The 15,723-nt window shown below is 31.8% G+C and overlaps 5 protein-coding genes across 5 annotated transcripts; 3 read left to right on the top strand and 2 right to left on the bottom strand.

Annotated features, from left to right (window-relative positions):
* Window positions 1-368: 368 nt before the first annotated feature.
* Kpol_286p5 (uncharacterized protein) lies at window positions 369-2,948 on the top strand (the record flags this gene model as incomplete). The annotated part of the gene is made up of 1 exon (XM_001642320.1): window positions 369-2,948. One exon carries the CDS (start codon window positions 369-371, stop codon window positions 2,946-2,948), a length of 2,580 nt encoding a protein of 859 aa, XP_001642370.1.
* A 193-nt stretch (window positions 2,949-3,141) lies between these two features.
* Window positions 3,142-3,891, bottom strand: STE14 (protein-S-isoprenylcysteine carboxyl O-methyltransferase; the record flags this gene model as incomplete). Its single annotated transcript, XM_001642319.1, has 1 exon — window positions 3,142-3,891. One exon carries the CDS (start codon window positions 3,889-3,891, stop codon window positions 3,142-3,144), a length of 750 nt encoding a protein of 249 aa, XP_001642369.1.
* A 712-nt stretch (window positions 3,892-4,603) lies between these two features.
* Window positions 4,604-6,682, bottom strand: CAT2 (carnitine O-acetyltransferase CAT2; the record flags this gene model as incomplete). Its single annotated transcript, XM_001642318.1, has 1 exon — window positions 4,604-6,682. The coding sequence occupies one exon, from the start codon at window positions 6,680-6,682 to the stop codon at window positions 4,604-4,606; it is 2,079 nt and encodes a 692-aa protein (XP_001642368.1).
* Window positions 6,683-9,172: 2,490 nt separating this feature from the next.
* On the top strand, window positions 9,173-11,695 carry SYF1 (mRNA splicing protein SYF1; the record flags this gene model as incomplete). The annotated part of the gene is made up of 1 exon (XM_001642317.1): window positions 9,173-11,695. The coding sequence occupies one exon, from the start codon at window positions 9,173-9,175 to the stop codon at window positions 11,693-11,695; it is 2,523 nt and encodes an 840-aa protein (XP_001642367.1).
* A 438-nt stretch (window positions 11,696-12,133) lies between these two features.
* Window positions 12,134-14,461, top strand: MAK10 (Mak10p; the record flags this gene model as incomplete). The annotated part of the gene is made up of 1 exon (XM_001642316.1): window positions 12,134-14,461. One exon carries the CDS (start codon window positions 12,134-12,136, stop codon window positions 14,459-14,461), a length of 2,328 nt encoding a protein of 775 aa, XP_001642366.1.
* Window positions 14,462-15,723: the final 1,262 nt, after the last annotated feature.

Here is a 15,723-nt window from a genome sequence, read left to right as displayed (position 1 = left end):
CTTTATGGTCCTACAAACCATCTTGATGTAATGATTTTGACCTTTTGTAGAAGTCCGGGTAAAGTGTTGATAATTATTCAAATTCAAATTAGTTTAAAAAGCATCATCACCTTAATGATCAATAAGGCTTAAAGTTTCATATCCAAGAAACTACCGGACGTTATTGTTCCTTTAGGGGACTCATTTAATTATATTATTGCTATTTGGTAGTATCAGTGTATGGTGACAGATTACACTGGAAATAAGAGGGTTCGTTTTTATTTTTATTACAATATTTTTATCTTTACTATTATTTTTTTGGCTTCGAAGACATTGATTTCGAAATTTGTACTATTACATAAATAAGAATTTGCATATCATTTCTATAAATGAGTGGAGTAGCAAGTTCTGGAGTTGCTGGAACTGCAGGTGGGGGGTTGCAAAAGGAGATACAGCAAGTTACGGCTTTATTGGAAAATTTGAAAGTTTCAGAATTAAAAACGATATGTAGGGCTATTCAATTAACAATATCTGGGAGAAAAGCAGAGTTACAGGATAGAATAAAGGATTATTTGAAAAGTTCGATGGCCATAGGCCGAATAGATCCTTGGAGACCCAAAGCTGTTAAGGTTCTTATAGAAAAGGCGAAAGCCGGTGACCCACTCCCCCAATATGATATGGTATGGCAAGCAATGAAGACAGGTGCATATATTCACCCAGTAGCAACAGGGCACCAACCTGTAAGCACATTACAACAAAGAAATAGAACTAATGTAACAAGTACATCAAGAGCAAATCTTGTTAATGGGAAGTTCAAACCGCCCCCGATTGATGTAGATAAAATTGAATCTTTGCATTTCAAGGAATCTGTTTTTTATAAATTAAAGAAAGCCATACCAGAGAGTCGCATGAAAATCAAGGTCACTCATGTCAGAATGGTAGCAACAGCTAAATTTAGGATATCAAAAGCTGATTACGATTTATTTCAATCAAATAAAAATTTTAAGTTATATCTTTTCAGTGGGATACTAAGCAGTTTTGGTTCACCAGGTAACGAACCTATTCAATTCCCATATCCAACTGAAATTAAGTTCAACGATGAGAAAATAAAGGATAATGTAAGAGGTTTAAAGAACAAGATCGGTACTGCAAACCCAGCAGACTTGACAGCTAATATAAAGGGACCGTTTGAACAAAATAATTTGGAAGTTATCTATGCTTCAAATTCCAGTATATTTCTAATGTGTTGTTATATAGTCGAAGAAGTGGAACCAGAACAAGTGCTTCAAATTGTGCTAAAGAGTCCTAGGATCATTAAAGCTGCAACTTTGCATTATATCAAACAAACTATTTCGACAGATGATGATGATGACTTAATAACGACATCTACTGTGATGAGTTTACAATGCCCAGTATCGTATACTAGAATGAAATATCCAGCAAAAAGCATCAACTGTAATCACTTACAGTGCTTTGATGCTTTATGGTATCTCCACTCTCAAAGGCAGATACCTACATGGCAGTGCCCTGTATGCCAAATTTCTCTAAGTATTGAAACATTGGCTATCTGCGAGTATGTAGATGAAATCTTAAAAAGTTGTTCGGAAGATGTTGAGCAGGTGGAACTTGCAGCAGATGGTAGCTGGACACCATTAGACGAAGATGGAAACCATATTGGGAAAGCTATAAATACTAAAACCGAACTTAAAAAAACTGAGAATACAATCATTAAGCAAGAAAATTCTAATGAAATTGCAAGTTCCTTAGGAAAGGAAAGTTCTGTCTCATCTCAGACTCACTCTAACCAACCTGAGCCTACTATAATCTCATTAGATAGTGAAGATGAAAGTGAAGCAAGGAATGACAATACCATGATCAATACGGCTACTAGTGAGGAGGCAACTTCCGAAGTTCCTCCTAGAGAAAATGTTAGTAAGTCTTCAGTGAATAAAGAACATAACGAAGATGACGATGATGATGATGACAGAGCGTTGACAATGTTTTTATCAAGAATACCCCCCGTCATACCACCTTCGCCATCTGAAAGTAATACATCAACCATTGATGTGACAAATAACGTAAGTAGTGGGATTGAAAATGCATCTCTGAATCAAGTATCAAGAGAGGTAGCTACAAGAAATGATGATTCTAGTATTCGTACTGAAATTAGTCAGTCCACTGCAAATACTGGTATCGCAACAGCGGAATCATCCCTAAATACTGCTACTCCTACCGATATTTCATCCGTAGCTTCGGGGAATCCTACATTATCGCCATCGGTTTCTATTTCAGGTTCTGCATTACCTTCAATTTTCCGTAATTCATCACAAGTCCCAAGAACATCTGGTAATAATAATAGCACTGATAAAAATAAAGTACCAGGTGTTCAACTTCCAAGCATTCCTAGCCAGGTGAATAATGAGATTGAAGTTGCTGGAAATTCATTACTTGGATTGTCGGGAAGCATAAATTTTTCAGCTCCTTCTTTGGAAAGAACTAGTCCAGTTCAGAGTAGTGTTAATTCTAATAATATACTTGGTATATCAGGTGAGATACCTTCCTTTAATTCTAACAGTGCAACCAATACTTCTAAAGCAGTAGAAGTCACAAATAACAGACAAAATAGTGTGGATACTTCACATAACAATCCTACGTTTAGAGATGCTCCAGTTCCTCCAGGTAGAAATAGAAAAACGACGGTATCTCCATTTATACCTAAGAAACCTTATCTTAACATTCTACCCCAGAAGAGACATAATGTTGAGGGTACTGATAATTTGCCTGCCTCTCCGACGAGTAGACTTAGGTCAACTTCACCACAAGGACAAATTCCTCGGTTATCAGGAACTATGGCAGGCAACCTTGGGGTTTCAATGGATGAATCGGTTGGAAATAGGGAATCTATTTCCTTACCAAGGTCGAATAATATTGATGATTTAGATATAATAGATTTGACATCTGACGATTAATAATTTATTATTATACTTGCATGTTTTTTTTTTTTTTTTTTGAGGAATAAATAACTATTTAATTCATATGTATATATTATACTGTATATGAATAATACAAAATATCGAATCCTTCAACAAATGATAAACTAATATTACAAATTAATCTGTATAATTGTCTATAATATCACCTATGTTCATAAAACAATATCAATTAATCCATGAAAGGGATTCTAACAGGTACATGCTTCTTAAAGTTAACGTACTTAATTCCAAAGAACTTAATTAAATATTGTTCTTCAAATTTAATTCTAGCAGAAAAGAATCTCCACAGCACGATTGCAAATAGAATGAAAGAAATTGGGTTTAGGACTAGCATTTGGGTACCCAATGCCCACCAGAAGAAACCGAAATAACTTGGATGTCTAGAAAATCCATAAATTCCGCCAGTAACTAATTTATGATCGGCATTTTTTTCAGTTTTAATAACATGAGAGAATGATTGACCAGCAGTATACATGGCAATAGTTCTTGTAGCCTGACCCATGATAACACAAATGGCACCAACAACGACAATTATTCTATGAACCATTGAATAAGAAAATGACTTCCAATTAGGGAAAACAATTAGTTCGATAATACATTCTAAAATAGCAACACTATGAGCAGCAATATAACTGAACCCATTGTTTATTATAAAAGATTCACTGTGACATTTACCTGGATTGTATTTAGCAGTAATATAAAATTCAGTAAAATGAAATACTGATAGTGCAACTAAATAAAGGTTGAAATTCTTAAAACCGACTAATGGTAAAATACCAACACTAAATCCTAAAAGAATACCTAAGATATATGCAGTTGAAGAAATTTCATCTAAAGGATTCTTGGTAATATCTGGATAAGCTTTACCTTCAATGATTATTGGTAGGTCTTCATTTTTAGTTTCTTCTTGATTTGACATGATTTAGTATACTAAACCCTTCGTATAGATTTTTTACGATGCTTAATTGCTGTTATAAAAAAAATATTACAAAATATAACAGGAATTGCGATACACCTACAGTATATCCTTCAATGGAAATCATACCCATTATATAATGTTACAATGTAGATTTTTTCATCCAATCCATTCTGTTTGATGTAAATGTTAATGCTTGTATTCTCATGATATTATTATGTTCTAATAGTACTGTTTCATAAGTTTCGAAGAAAATTACCGAATACGGCAATTACCAACGTAATTGGTTTCGAAAAAGGACGAAGAATGTTATAAAAAATGTGTCTTTAATAAATTGAAAATACTACAAAACTAGGTGAATAACAAACAAGTTGTATAGCTTAATTATTAAGCTACGCTACTTTTATATTATTGGACAGGTACCATCTATTGAAGTTGACGTGTAAGTCAACTTAAACAAATAATAATCTAGTTTTAAAAAGAAATGATTTTTCTTTGAAGATATATTGATATTGGCAATAATATTTATATCTATATATTAAATGAGGTAAGATAAGTGATCCCTTGATCGGATATCTTGTAAATGAATATTATTTAATTGTGGAAAATAAGTTAAGATTGGATTGTAGCGGTTAGGGTAGGGGAACTCTCTTCTTTTTATTTTATTTCTGTTTTGTTTTGTTGTGTTGTCGTTGATTTGTCTGATTTGATCTGATCACAATTTGGCAGACAAAGATTCTTGTGGAGCAGAAGTTGCTTCAAGAACTTCCATTATTTCATCAGCAGCTTGGTTTAAGTAATGATGCATCTTGTTTACATCAAAACCGCTCTTAGCTGGTTTTGTACAAATGTTGATATGTAACCAATCTTTGTTAATCATATAGGCTAAACCGAAACCGTTGTCATTGACTTGAGACCACCCATAACCATCAAAGTGTTCTGAAGATAATTGGGAAGTTGAAATTAACCATGTTGAAGAATAATTGAATAAAGGATCCTTGAATAATTCTGGGACTTCGTCAGTTTCCTTATTGACCATGTTCTTCAAACCGTAGAAATGACGATCGATAGCTTGACCATTTGAAGCCATACCTAAGTAGGTTGCATGCGCCTTGGCAGATCTTCTCAAATACTCAACTTTTTCTTCCAAAGATACTTTGTCATCTTGCCATTTTCTAACAAAATCAAAAGATTCCATTGAAACAGATCTACCAGTTTCAGTACGACCCTTAAAGAACTTTCTAGTAGAAGCTGCTTCATAAGTAGGTAATTGTTTACCGAAGTATTTAAATACAGCTAATTGAATAATTTGGTGGATAAATGCATCTGGTGACATCTTGTGCTTCTTGATTAAATTCTTACCATATTTGTTATAATGCCAAACTTTTACATCATGTTCCTTCATTAAATTTGTAAAAACTGTTGTTGCAGTCTTAATGGTTTGATTGATTTCTGGAGTTATTAGGAATTCTAGTTTTTCTGGTTTTGCAACTTCTACGGATGTTTCATTGTTTAGAACTTCAGCAACAAATTCATTTGGATTCAATTTCAACATTTCTTGGCACATATAATTGTTCAAAAATAAATTTGGGGTACCATCCATCTTTGAATGTTCACCTAAGAAACCAGAAGAGCCATTAGCAGTAACAAAGAATTGCAATGGTTTATCAAAGAATCTGTTAGTACCGTCACCATACCATGAGTTTCTTGCCTTTTCTTCCAAAGTGATAGTTGTTGTGTCAGCATCTAAACATAACATGAAGGATGCCTTGTGGATGGTTTCCAATGCTTCTTTTGATTCTGGATTTTGAATCAACTTTGAATAAGTTTCTCTCCATTGGTCTCTTGGCAAAGTAGTTAAAATACCGATTCCATTGGTGTTCAAAGGTGCTCTCTTTGAAGTAATAATGTTGTACAATTGCTTGTAAATTTGGTTTGGTGAGTAAGGTTTTAAAGTTTCTTGATCATGGGTTAAAACTTTGTAGAAATTATTCTTGTAAGCTACAACAATGAAGTTGTTTTCATAAATAGAATAAAATATATTTGTGTCAGTGTTATTTTCAAGATCAGGAGCTCTTGAATTGTTAAACATAAGATTGAAAGAATTCATACAAAATGGAGTACCTTTAATGACTTCTGGAGGAATGGCTTCAATCTTCAAAGCTTCAATGAACTTGACAATAATTGAAATAATAGCAGTTGATTTCATTAGATAATCATTACCAATTTTTGAATGAGAAACTGGTAAATCTTTATGAGAGAAAAAATATGAAACGTAAGGTACAACAGGATCGTTATATTCCAAATAAACTTCATTATCCCAAAATTTTTGTAACCAATTTCTGTTCAAACAATGATTTTTATTTAAATTATTTTCATTTTTCTGATATTGAATTAATCTTTGTTGTAAAATTGGACCTAAATTATTTTTCAAATCATTACATTTTAAAACTTGTTCGTTATATAAATTTGGATTATTATAACAATAAGGTTTGATAGATTTTAAATAAGTTTCAATGGTTTGATTTAACTCTGGGATTGGTAAATCAGGTAATTTACTCTGATTTTGGAAAGTTAAACCTTTAAAATTTGAAGAATATTGATTTCCTTGATAATAAGCATTTTCATGTTCTGCAATATAAAATTCGTTATTACCAGAATCAAATTCAAAAGAATTTTGTTTGGAAGAATTTTTTTGCTTTAAAATACGATTTGACATTAGTAATCTTTTTTGAATTAGACCTGGCTGCAATGAAGTTTTAACTATAGAATAAGAAGCTTGTGATTTAATCATGATTTCTATATTTCTATAGTAGGAAAATTAATTCACGATTATCCCTAAAGATATATATGTTATTAAAAGATAATTACTAATTAGAAGATAGAATTTAAAAAGTTAGGCAATAATTACAAGGTAAAGAAAGTCTTCATAACTTCAAAAACATCAGGTTTAAATACGTCTAAGTTTTTAACAATATTTTTTATTTTCATTTCATCACACTCTTAATCTTGTTTCTAGATTCTTACTTGATTGGAAGTAATCTGATTCGTCTCTTAGATAACTTGGCTGAGGTGATCTTTATTGATGTTGCGGATTGCTGAAAACAATACCTGTTTTAAGGGATCGATGACGATGGATGGTGATGATCCTTTCCAGTTGAATGAATGAGTTACCGACTAACTAACGAGAACTGGATGGGTTGGGCATATGAAATTATCCTCAGAGATGGACGCAAGTCGAATTAAATCCGAAAATGAGAAATCTTCCCGTCTGGAAAACAAGATGATGATGCTTAAAGATGTTTTTTGTGAGGAAGTGGTTCGTTGATGGTGATCGTAAGGGGTGGGTATTCCGGGGGAGGTCGAGGAAGCGGGGATACATGAAAGCGTGATCTGAGAGAAACGTTGTGGGCAACAACGAGGAAGAAAGTGAAAGGGAAAAGGGAAGAAGAAAGGGGGAACAAGAATGAAATAAAAAGAAAAGCAATACACAAAAACAAAAATAAAGATAAAAATTAAAAAGAAAAAAAAATCAAATCTAGTCATTACAAATTGTGAATGACTTTCTGTAGGGCTAAAGAATTATATATTTTTTATTTTTTTTGCTTGCTTTCTGTCACCGGTTTTATAGTACGTTTCGGAAGTAGTGCTATTCCTTTTTCTTAATTTATTCTATTTCCAACTATTGAACAGGCTTCCGGGTCAGTGGAGACAGATAATGTGTGTGTGAGTGTGGAGAAAGATTGGATTCGGAGTTAATGGTTGGCGGCAAGGCGGAAAGATGTGTAATACAGATACGGAATTTATTTGTTTGTTTTCTGTGCCTGTCAGAAACTGACACTATTTAATGGGAAAGAAGAAAAAGAAAAGGGAGCGGTGTTTCGGAGAAAATAAATGTGAACTTTAGTTATGGTACAGGAATCCCACTAGATTTGTCTCCGGAGATAGTTGAACAAGAATAAAAATGATCTCATCAAAATTTATTTCAATCTGGTATTCTGGTTTGACACATCGGTGTCATTCTACCTGTTTTATGACATTTTCCCCCGCTTTTGGAATTTAACTTAGTTGGCTGGAAATTTGTTAGATTGCCGCCGATCGGTGACAATCGAAGAAGAATTAGGAAATAAACAATCCTTACCGAAATCAATATTGAAATTTCCTTTTCTTATTTGTTATAGTCCGATAGCGATGGATTATACTGGTATTGCTTAAATGGAGTCACAGACAGAGACGCAAAGTAAATGTTCACCGGTTTTAAACAAAAACCGGATTTTCAATTGTGTATCTTGAAATGTCTGGTTACTTGAACGGTCATGGCAATGGCGATAACAACGTGACCTGGAAACATTATCGGTATCTCTCTGTGTAGCAGGAATTGATAACTGATCAATTCGTATTAGTAAACAGATTCTTATATTGTTAATACATTTATGATGACGGGGATAATAGTTTATTATTGTGTATATACATACATCTTTTTGTTAATGCCATCATGTGAATTAACTTGAATTAAGATAGAAAGATGGTTGAATATCAGGTAGACCCACGTGTTTGCATTGTTTTACATTCTACATATATACTTAAAGTTTGTGTCAATTTGTTGGGTTTTTGTGTCTTCTTTACTTTCTTACTTGTTTGTTTGTTTAGTTTGTTTGCTTTTTTGTGGTTGTCATAACACCAGATCAAGAATATGTGATAGATAACATTTTTGGTCCAAATGAGAGAATTCCAAAACTATATAAGCAAAAAAGATTTCTTGTTCAATGCTTGAACTCAATCTGTTCTTTCTATTACTTTTTTTATCTTACTTTATGGATATGTGTCTTTGAAGCTTTTAAAGGGTGTAAACATTGATCATTGATGTCTGTTACCCTGATTTCAACTTTCTTCGGGTCCGAATTTTGTTCAGTCCGTTTTAATGAGCGGAAAGTAAGCAAGCGTTCGTATTCTACCAGAATTAACATTTGTCTCTTCGCTCGTGCTTAACTTCTTTTTTTATATTCTTTTTTTTTTGAATGTTATCAATTTTAATCGATTCATTGTATATACTTCAATAGAATATCTAAATAGAATTATTATATTTATGTAACATTACCGCTATCTATCTTTAGATTATTCTTAGTTATATATGTTTGGTAACAGTGTATACAAAGCAGTGGATTGTGATCCATATTGAAATGAGATAATTTCAGCGCCATAGATAGAATTTAAGAATAAAGAAAGACAAACTGAAAGGCAAAGAGACTACAATTACCATATAGCACATCTGAAATTAATTATAATGAGTAGCTTCCCTTTAAATGAAGAAGATTTGGTTTTTGAATATCAGCTTTTAAAGGAACCAGGAAATTTAATTCATTGGAAAAGATATCTAGACGTATATATTCAACAATACAAAAATTTGAATTCTAATGATAGTAAATATAAAGAAGATAAACGCCTTTTATTGAGTAAAATCGTTTGGTTATACAAAAGAATTATCTCACAATTCCCAAAAGATGTTAATTCATATTTTGAATTTGTTTCATTTTTATATAATTGTTGCGATTCAAATACAAAATTACAAAGACTTATGCTACATTATATGGTAGAAACCTTAATACCAAAGTTATTGCAAAATGGAAAAAATGATAAAAAGTTACAACCTTTTTTGTTAAACTTATTAAACTGGACAATTGCTACAAAGGATTCATATTTGATTTGGAAAATGTTAGATTATTCTCTATCTTTAAATTCACAGTTCCATTCAACTGTTTGGAAACCTGTATTATCATACGTTAAGGAAAATTTAAATGAAAGCATCTTGGATAATGATATGTCGTTAAAATTCTATACAAATGTCTTGAGACGTTACTTAATCGTATGTCCAAAAAATCTAGATCAGATCATATATTGGTTGGAATTAATTTATAAAACAAAGGATTTTGAAATTATTAAAGAAGTTTATGATCAATATTTACATTTTGACAATTATAATATGTTGAAAAGAAAGATTTCTTCTTTACCTTTTCAACTTTTAGAAAATTATATGTATACCCTACATGAATTATCATTGGACGACCAATATCTTTCCATGTTAGAAAACTTAACGAGGGATTACTCGGCGGATGATGAACATTACTTTGAAATTGTCGAATTGTTATCTAATCAATATATAAAATTGTCAAATATGAAAAAATTTAACGACCTACTACGGTCACAATTAAAGACAGCTAAATCTTTACAATACTGGATCAAGATTTATAACTTATACTTAACCCTTTTGCAAAATTGGTTAAACGATATACTTACAATTGAATCTAGAACTGACTCTAATGATAACATAAATGAGAACATTGAAATTTATAAAAACCTTATTATTCATAAGGATCTGATGTTATCCGATTTTAAAATAAGTCAAAATCCGAATTTAATTGATAATTGGTTCCAAAAAATCAATTCAATTGATAAACTATCAGGAATTAGTTCAATTGAAAAGTTAACCATGAAGTTTGAAGTATATGCTAATGCAATTGAAACTATAAATGAAAGTTTTACTTCCCTGATGCCTGGTGATTTAGGCAAATTGTGGTGCAATTATGCTAATCTATATTGGGAAAATAATGATTTTGATTCAGCAAGAACTGTTTATAATACCGCAATCAAAGTTCCTTTCCCATTCTTAAAAGATTTGGAAGATATTTGGTTGAATTGGTCAGAGAATGAATTCTCATTAAGTAATGGCGATCCATCTCTTTCAATAAAGATACTAGAGCGTGCCCTTAGCGTAGAAGGAAATCCAGAGTTACTATTTGAAAAATTTAAGGAAAATAAGTCATTAAATCATGACAAAAAATCTCTAATACCGTCACAGACTGTTTTGTTTACTTCACTAAAACTTTGGTCATTTTATTTGGATCTTTTAGAATCTTTATACATTGATGGGTGTGATTCTAAAACAATTGAGTCGATAATAAAAGCATACGAGAGATCGATAACACTAAAAGCTGCTACACCATTGACTTTTATCAACTATGCTCATTTTTTACAAAAAGTTAATAAGATAATGGAAAGCTTTCAAGTCTATCAAAGGGCCTTAAGTTCTTTCCCTCCAAGTACCCAGTATTTTATTTGGTCTACATATTTAAATGAAGTGATAGAGCAAACTACAGAATTATCAAATGAGCATGTCCGTGAGTTATTTGATCAATCGTTGTCTACATTAAAGACAAACAATATCAATTGTACCACAATAGTATGTATGTATAGCAATTTTGAGGAGACAAAAATGCATATGTATAAAAGGAGTGTTGATATAATTTTCAATACATTAAATGAATGCGATTCCTCGACATCACCTTTCTCATTAGAATTGAAAGATAAGATTTCTCTATGGGATTTGGCTATTGAAAAGACTAGAAAACTATTAGGTACAATGTCCTTAAGACCTATTTATGAAAAATGTATCCTATCTTTACCAAATTCGAGGGTTATCCCATATATTATTAATTTTTGTAAAGTTGAAGAGGAATTGAATGAAATTTATCGTGCCAGAGAAATATTAACATTTGGATCAAAGCTATTACCGCCAAGCAAAAATGAAGACTTATGGAATTATTGGGATAAATTTGAATTGAATCATGGTGATAAATCAACTTATAAAGAAATGTTAAAACTGAAGAAAACTTTGGAAGACGAAATGGTTATAGATACAGAAGAAATAACAAAGGATGAAGATAAAGTTCAATTCATTCAATCTTCAACTAAACCGATTAAAGATCGTGATGAAAAATTAAATCCTGATGAGTTGGAATTAGATTTATAATAGTTAAGAAGTCATTTATTTATTTTTACAACAAAGAAGATTACCTATCTTGGATCATAAATTTAACTTGAGTACAAACATAGAAAAATCAATTATTGCAATAATAATAACAATAACAATTATAATTACTTGCATAATGTCAATCCCGTTGTTTTATATAATTAAGAGTGATTCCTAACTGTAGAATAATAGATAACCATATATTAATTTGCTTTTATTGCTTATAGTGGGTTTTATATTATAGTGATTTTACCTGGCTACGCTTCTCGGGAACAATAAATTGACGTTTAAGATATTTTTCATCAAATATTGAAAAAGAGATGAAGGGTTCTGAAATATTCGAACTTATAGTTAAAAACATAGAGGCATGAGGTACAATTGTTTAGTTAGGTTAAGCTGCTTACTTTCAATCAATTGGTAGCTCGTTGAGGGGAGAAAATGATTGAAAATAAGTTGGCAGATCTTGATCTTGGATCAAGTGATAACTATTGCAAACTTGACAAGAATTTGGAAATGCTAGCAAAAGATTCTAGTTCAAAAAAATTCATTGACGTAACTGATGTGTTCAAGAAGTTGGGTAGTAAACTAAATCCAGATGTAATAATCAAAAGTCCGAATTTTGATCTTTTTGAGGGTACACGTTCATTAGAAGTTAGTAATCCCAAACTTGATTCTAGCTTGATTCAGCTGAGTAAAGAAGAAATCGATTTTAATTGTGATCTAATTTGTGGAAATGACAACTTCATAGAGCAATTACAAAATGTCACTGCTATATCAGATCGATTGTTAAGGTCTATCATATGTTGGTTAAACGAATATCAAACTTTACCAACAACCGTACTATCGTGCCGATATGTTGAGCATATTTTAAAGTTATCCGCTATCAATAAGAAGATGACCTCATTACAAACAGGAAATGATTTATATGATAGAGTTTTGAGTTCAATGGTATTTGGAGTATGTTATTTTGGAAAGTTTGTGCAACAATTATTGGTGGCGGGTGTCATTTTGGAAGAGGAAGATTTGAATTTTAATGGAATGAATCTAGATTTCTTTTCATACATTGAGTCATCCGATGAAGTTCTGAAATTGATCGATGATGGTATAGCATATCTAAACTCTGTTAAATCTGGTGGTGTAGATTTTCTGTTACATATTTTGGAAATTGTAAAATCATTGGTTCGTATAGAAGAAACTATTACTAAGTATTCTACGGAAACTGATTACTTGGATTATTTAATCAAACATTCAGAAATATTAAATGATTTAGGACCATATAGCCATGAGCCACCTCTTGGTTCATTCTCCATGGGTATCCAAAAAAGAATGGAAAATCAGTTTCCCCCAAAATCTTTAGTAATTCCATCCCATAATTACTTAGGTCTTAAGGTTATGGCCAACGATGTGAAAAAAGTTTTATCTGTTGCAGAATGTAGAACAGCGTTAGAGACTCTTCAATTTGCGAGATTTTTCAATCATTTAACCCAGAAGCATGTAATATCAAGAGCTATCTTCTCTTTATTTTTTATTAGGGATGATCAGACAATTTTGGGTAAGTATTCCTTGGATGAGTTTATGGATATGCATTTAAATGAAGTAACCATGGCGGGAACAAACTCTAGTAGACTATGCTTGGATGGTGATAGTTATCTACTTTTGGAACCTGTATATCAAGAGGCAATTAGAGTTGCTCTAGATTATTACCAAAATAAGGCACAAAACACATGCAGAGTAAGACAAGGATATAATAGACATTTAATATTGTGGGATTCTTTACAGGCTCAAATGGAAAATGTTGAGATTGAGTTGGAATCAATTGGTATTGTAAATAAAGCTGATGAAGAACAAGAAAGCACATTTTTACCATATTCATCGTGGATATATGTTAATAAAGTGACAATAATGCTGGATTTTATTCTAAAAGGATTTGATTTGGGAGTTTACAAACCGTTTGAAGCTTTTGCAATGTATTGGTATGGATATTATCTAACCCATAAACAGGAGTTTTGTTTGAAGACTATCTTACAATTTTTGGATTCTAGGATTAACTCAATTCATGCCATTAATAAAAGAGTCAAGAAGCAAAAATCTGCTGAGAAAAAGGAGGCATTAAGAGCTAAGTACAAACACGCAATGTCAAATGAAATGCCCCAATTACAGACAAACAAACGTTATATAAATTATCTACTATTAAAAAGTTCGATAGAAAAATCATTATGTCTGGTACAGGTGTTCCAATTTGCAATATTGAAATCATATGGAATAATTGACTATAAAACCCCATCAGAATCCACATTTATTAATGATGAATTGATTCACGATTTAAGAATGAAACCATTTTCATCAATCGGAGTTCCAGAATTACCAACATATAAAGAATTTAATAACGCACTACAAGATTTTTCAATACAAGAACCAATGTTTTCTTCAAAATTAAACAAGTCAATGGAATATATGAAAAAGGAACTCTCCTCTGTAGCTGAGGCTGTTGAACAGATTAAGAAATGTATTTCTACAGGTGACAATAACGGCTCCATCGTAACTGGCACTAGATTAGTTAAAGAGGAATCATTTCAAGTATATGAACAATTAGGTAACACTACAAAAGCATTACAAGTTAATAGTGAAATAATAAGAAAAAAACTGGGAGAAAAACCACAATCAAACTTAATTGAAAAATACCTGGTTGATACTACATTCCCTCCAAATGCATCTACATTTTTCCCTCTGTTCTCACTGGTAAACATACAACCTTCTAAAAATTAGAAATAACTGAACCCTTTACCTAGTACATATATTACTTAGCATATCCAATGTAGATAAAATTGTAAATATGTAACATCAAAGTAAATGAATCTTTTCATGTAATTAAATCACCGCCATATTGTTTATTCCTTAATAGACTAGTTATTCAGAATTTGTCATTTAAGATGTTCCTATTGCTGGCATTGATCAGTTTGTGACGTTTTTATAAGTAGCACAATCATTTTTAACAACATCTAGAATTCAAGTGACTTCAAATATCTATAACATCCGTACATTATTGTGGTTTGGGGTACGGATGTTGGTGAAAGTTCCGTGTTCTTAGTTTTATTTTTTGCCCAGAAAGCGTCAATATAGTGTGAAAAATTCAAATGCTAGAAAAAAAAATAACACAAGAAGTGCAATTTAGATAGGTATAGAGAGTGTTTACTTTAAGAAATATGTATTGTTCTTACCCTTATGGATAATGGAGTGGCTCAATCAACACTTTGGGAAGTTCAGTGGGCGGAAGAATACGTAAAGCCACCTTGAAATGCAGCAATGAAATTGCTGCATTTATATGATTCTATATACCAATCCTTAATACTTGTCTAACTTTGTATATTGTAACTTCCAAATTATCTTATAATGCGTTCGATATCTTTCAAAGTCGCGCCTTCTACGCTTGTTTTATACAGCGCGTCGTCCGGCGTATAGTAAATCGAGGAAAAAAGAGAGAGACGATTCCAGTATATCCCGCGTAGAAACCACTTTTAGATGGGGTAGACCAAAAAAAGTTCCTTCCAGCTTGTTTAAATTTCCCTCTAGAGCGATTGAACTTTCCTTCTAGGTCTAGAAGGACTGAAACTTTGTCTCTGCCTAAACACAATTTCCTTCTAGACAGAAGTTCTTTCTATTTTGAAATTGTTTCTGGTTTGGCCAAAGTTGATGAATTTTTGTCAATTGATGATTATTGGAAAATTAACAAACTTTCAATGAGGTAGAGGTTAGTTTAGTAAGTTAGGTCTTTTAGTCTAATTGATGGAAGGCAATAGGTATCAAGGTTGGTTAGTTGTTGTTTGGCACAGGTTTGTAACAAACAGCCTAACAATTATTATTATTGACAATGTTGAAAGCTATAATTGATCAAGTTATAAGGTATATGGTATAAATGTATATATTGTTTAAGACGTGTTAGTTCTATATTTACTTTATAAAGGTTTAAGAAGACGTGCCCAAACGAATATATAAGACAATATGCCTCCAAAGTTGATCCAAATGAAGTT

This window comes from Vanderwaltozyma polyspora, genomic scaffold, assembly GCF_000150035.1.
Source record: "Vanderwaltozyma polyspora DSM 70294 KpolScaffold286 genomic scaffold, whole genome shotgun sequence".
NCBI classification, from domain to species: Eukaryota; Fungi; Ascomycota; class Saccharomycetes; order Saccharomycetales; family Saccharomycetaceae; genus Vanderwaltozyma; species Vanderwaltozyma polyspora.
The sequence above is the reverse complement of the archived record's forward strand: the minus strand, read 5'-3'. Positions and strand labels throughout refer to the sequence as shown.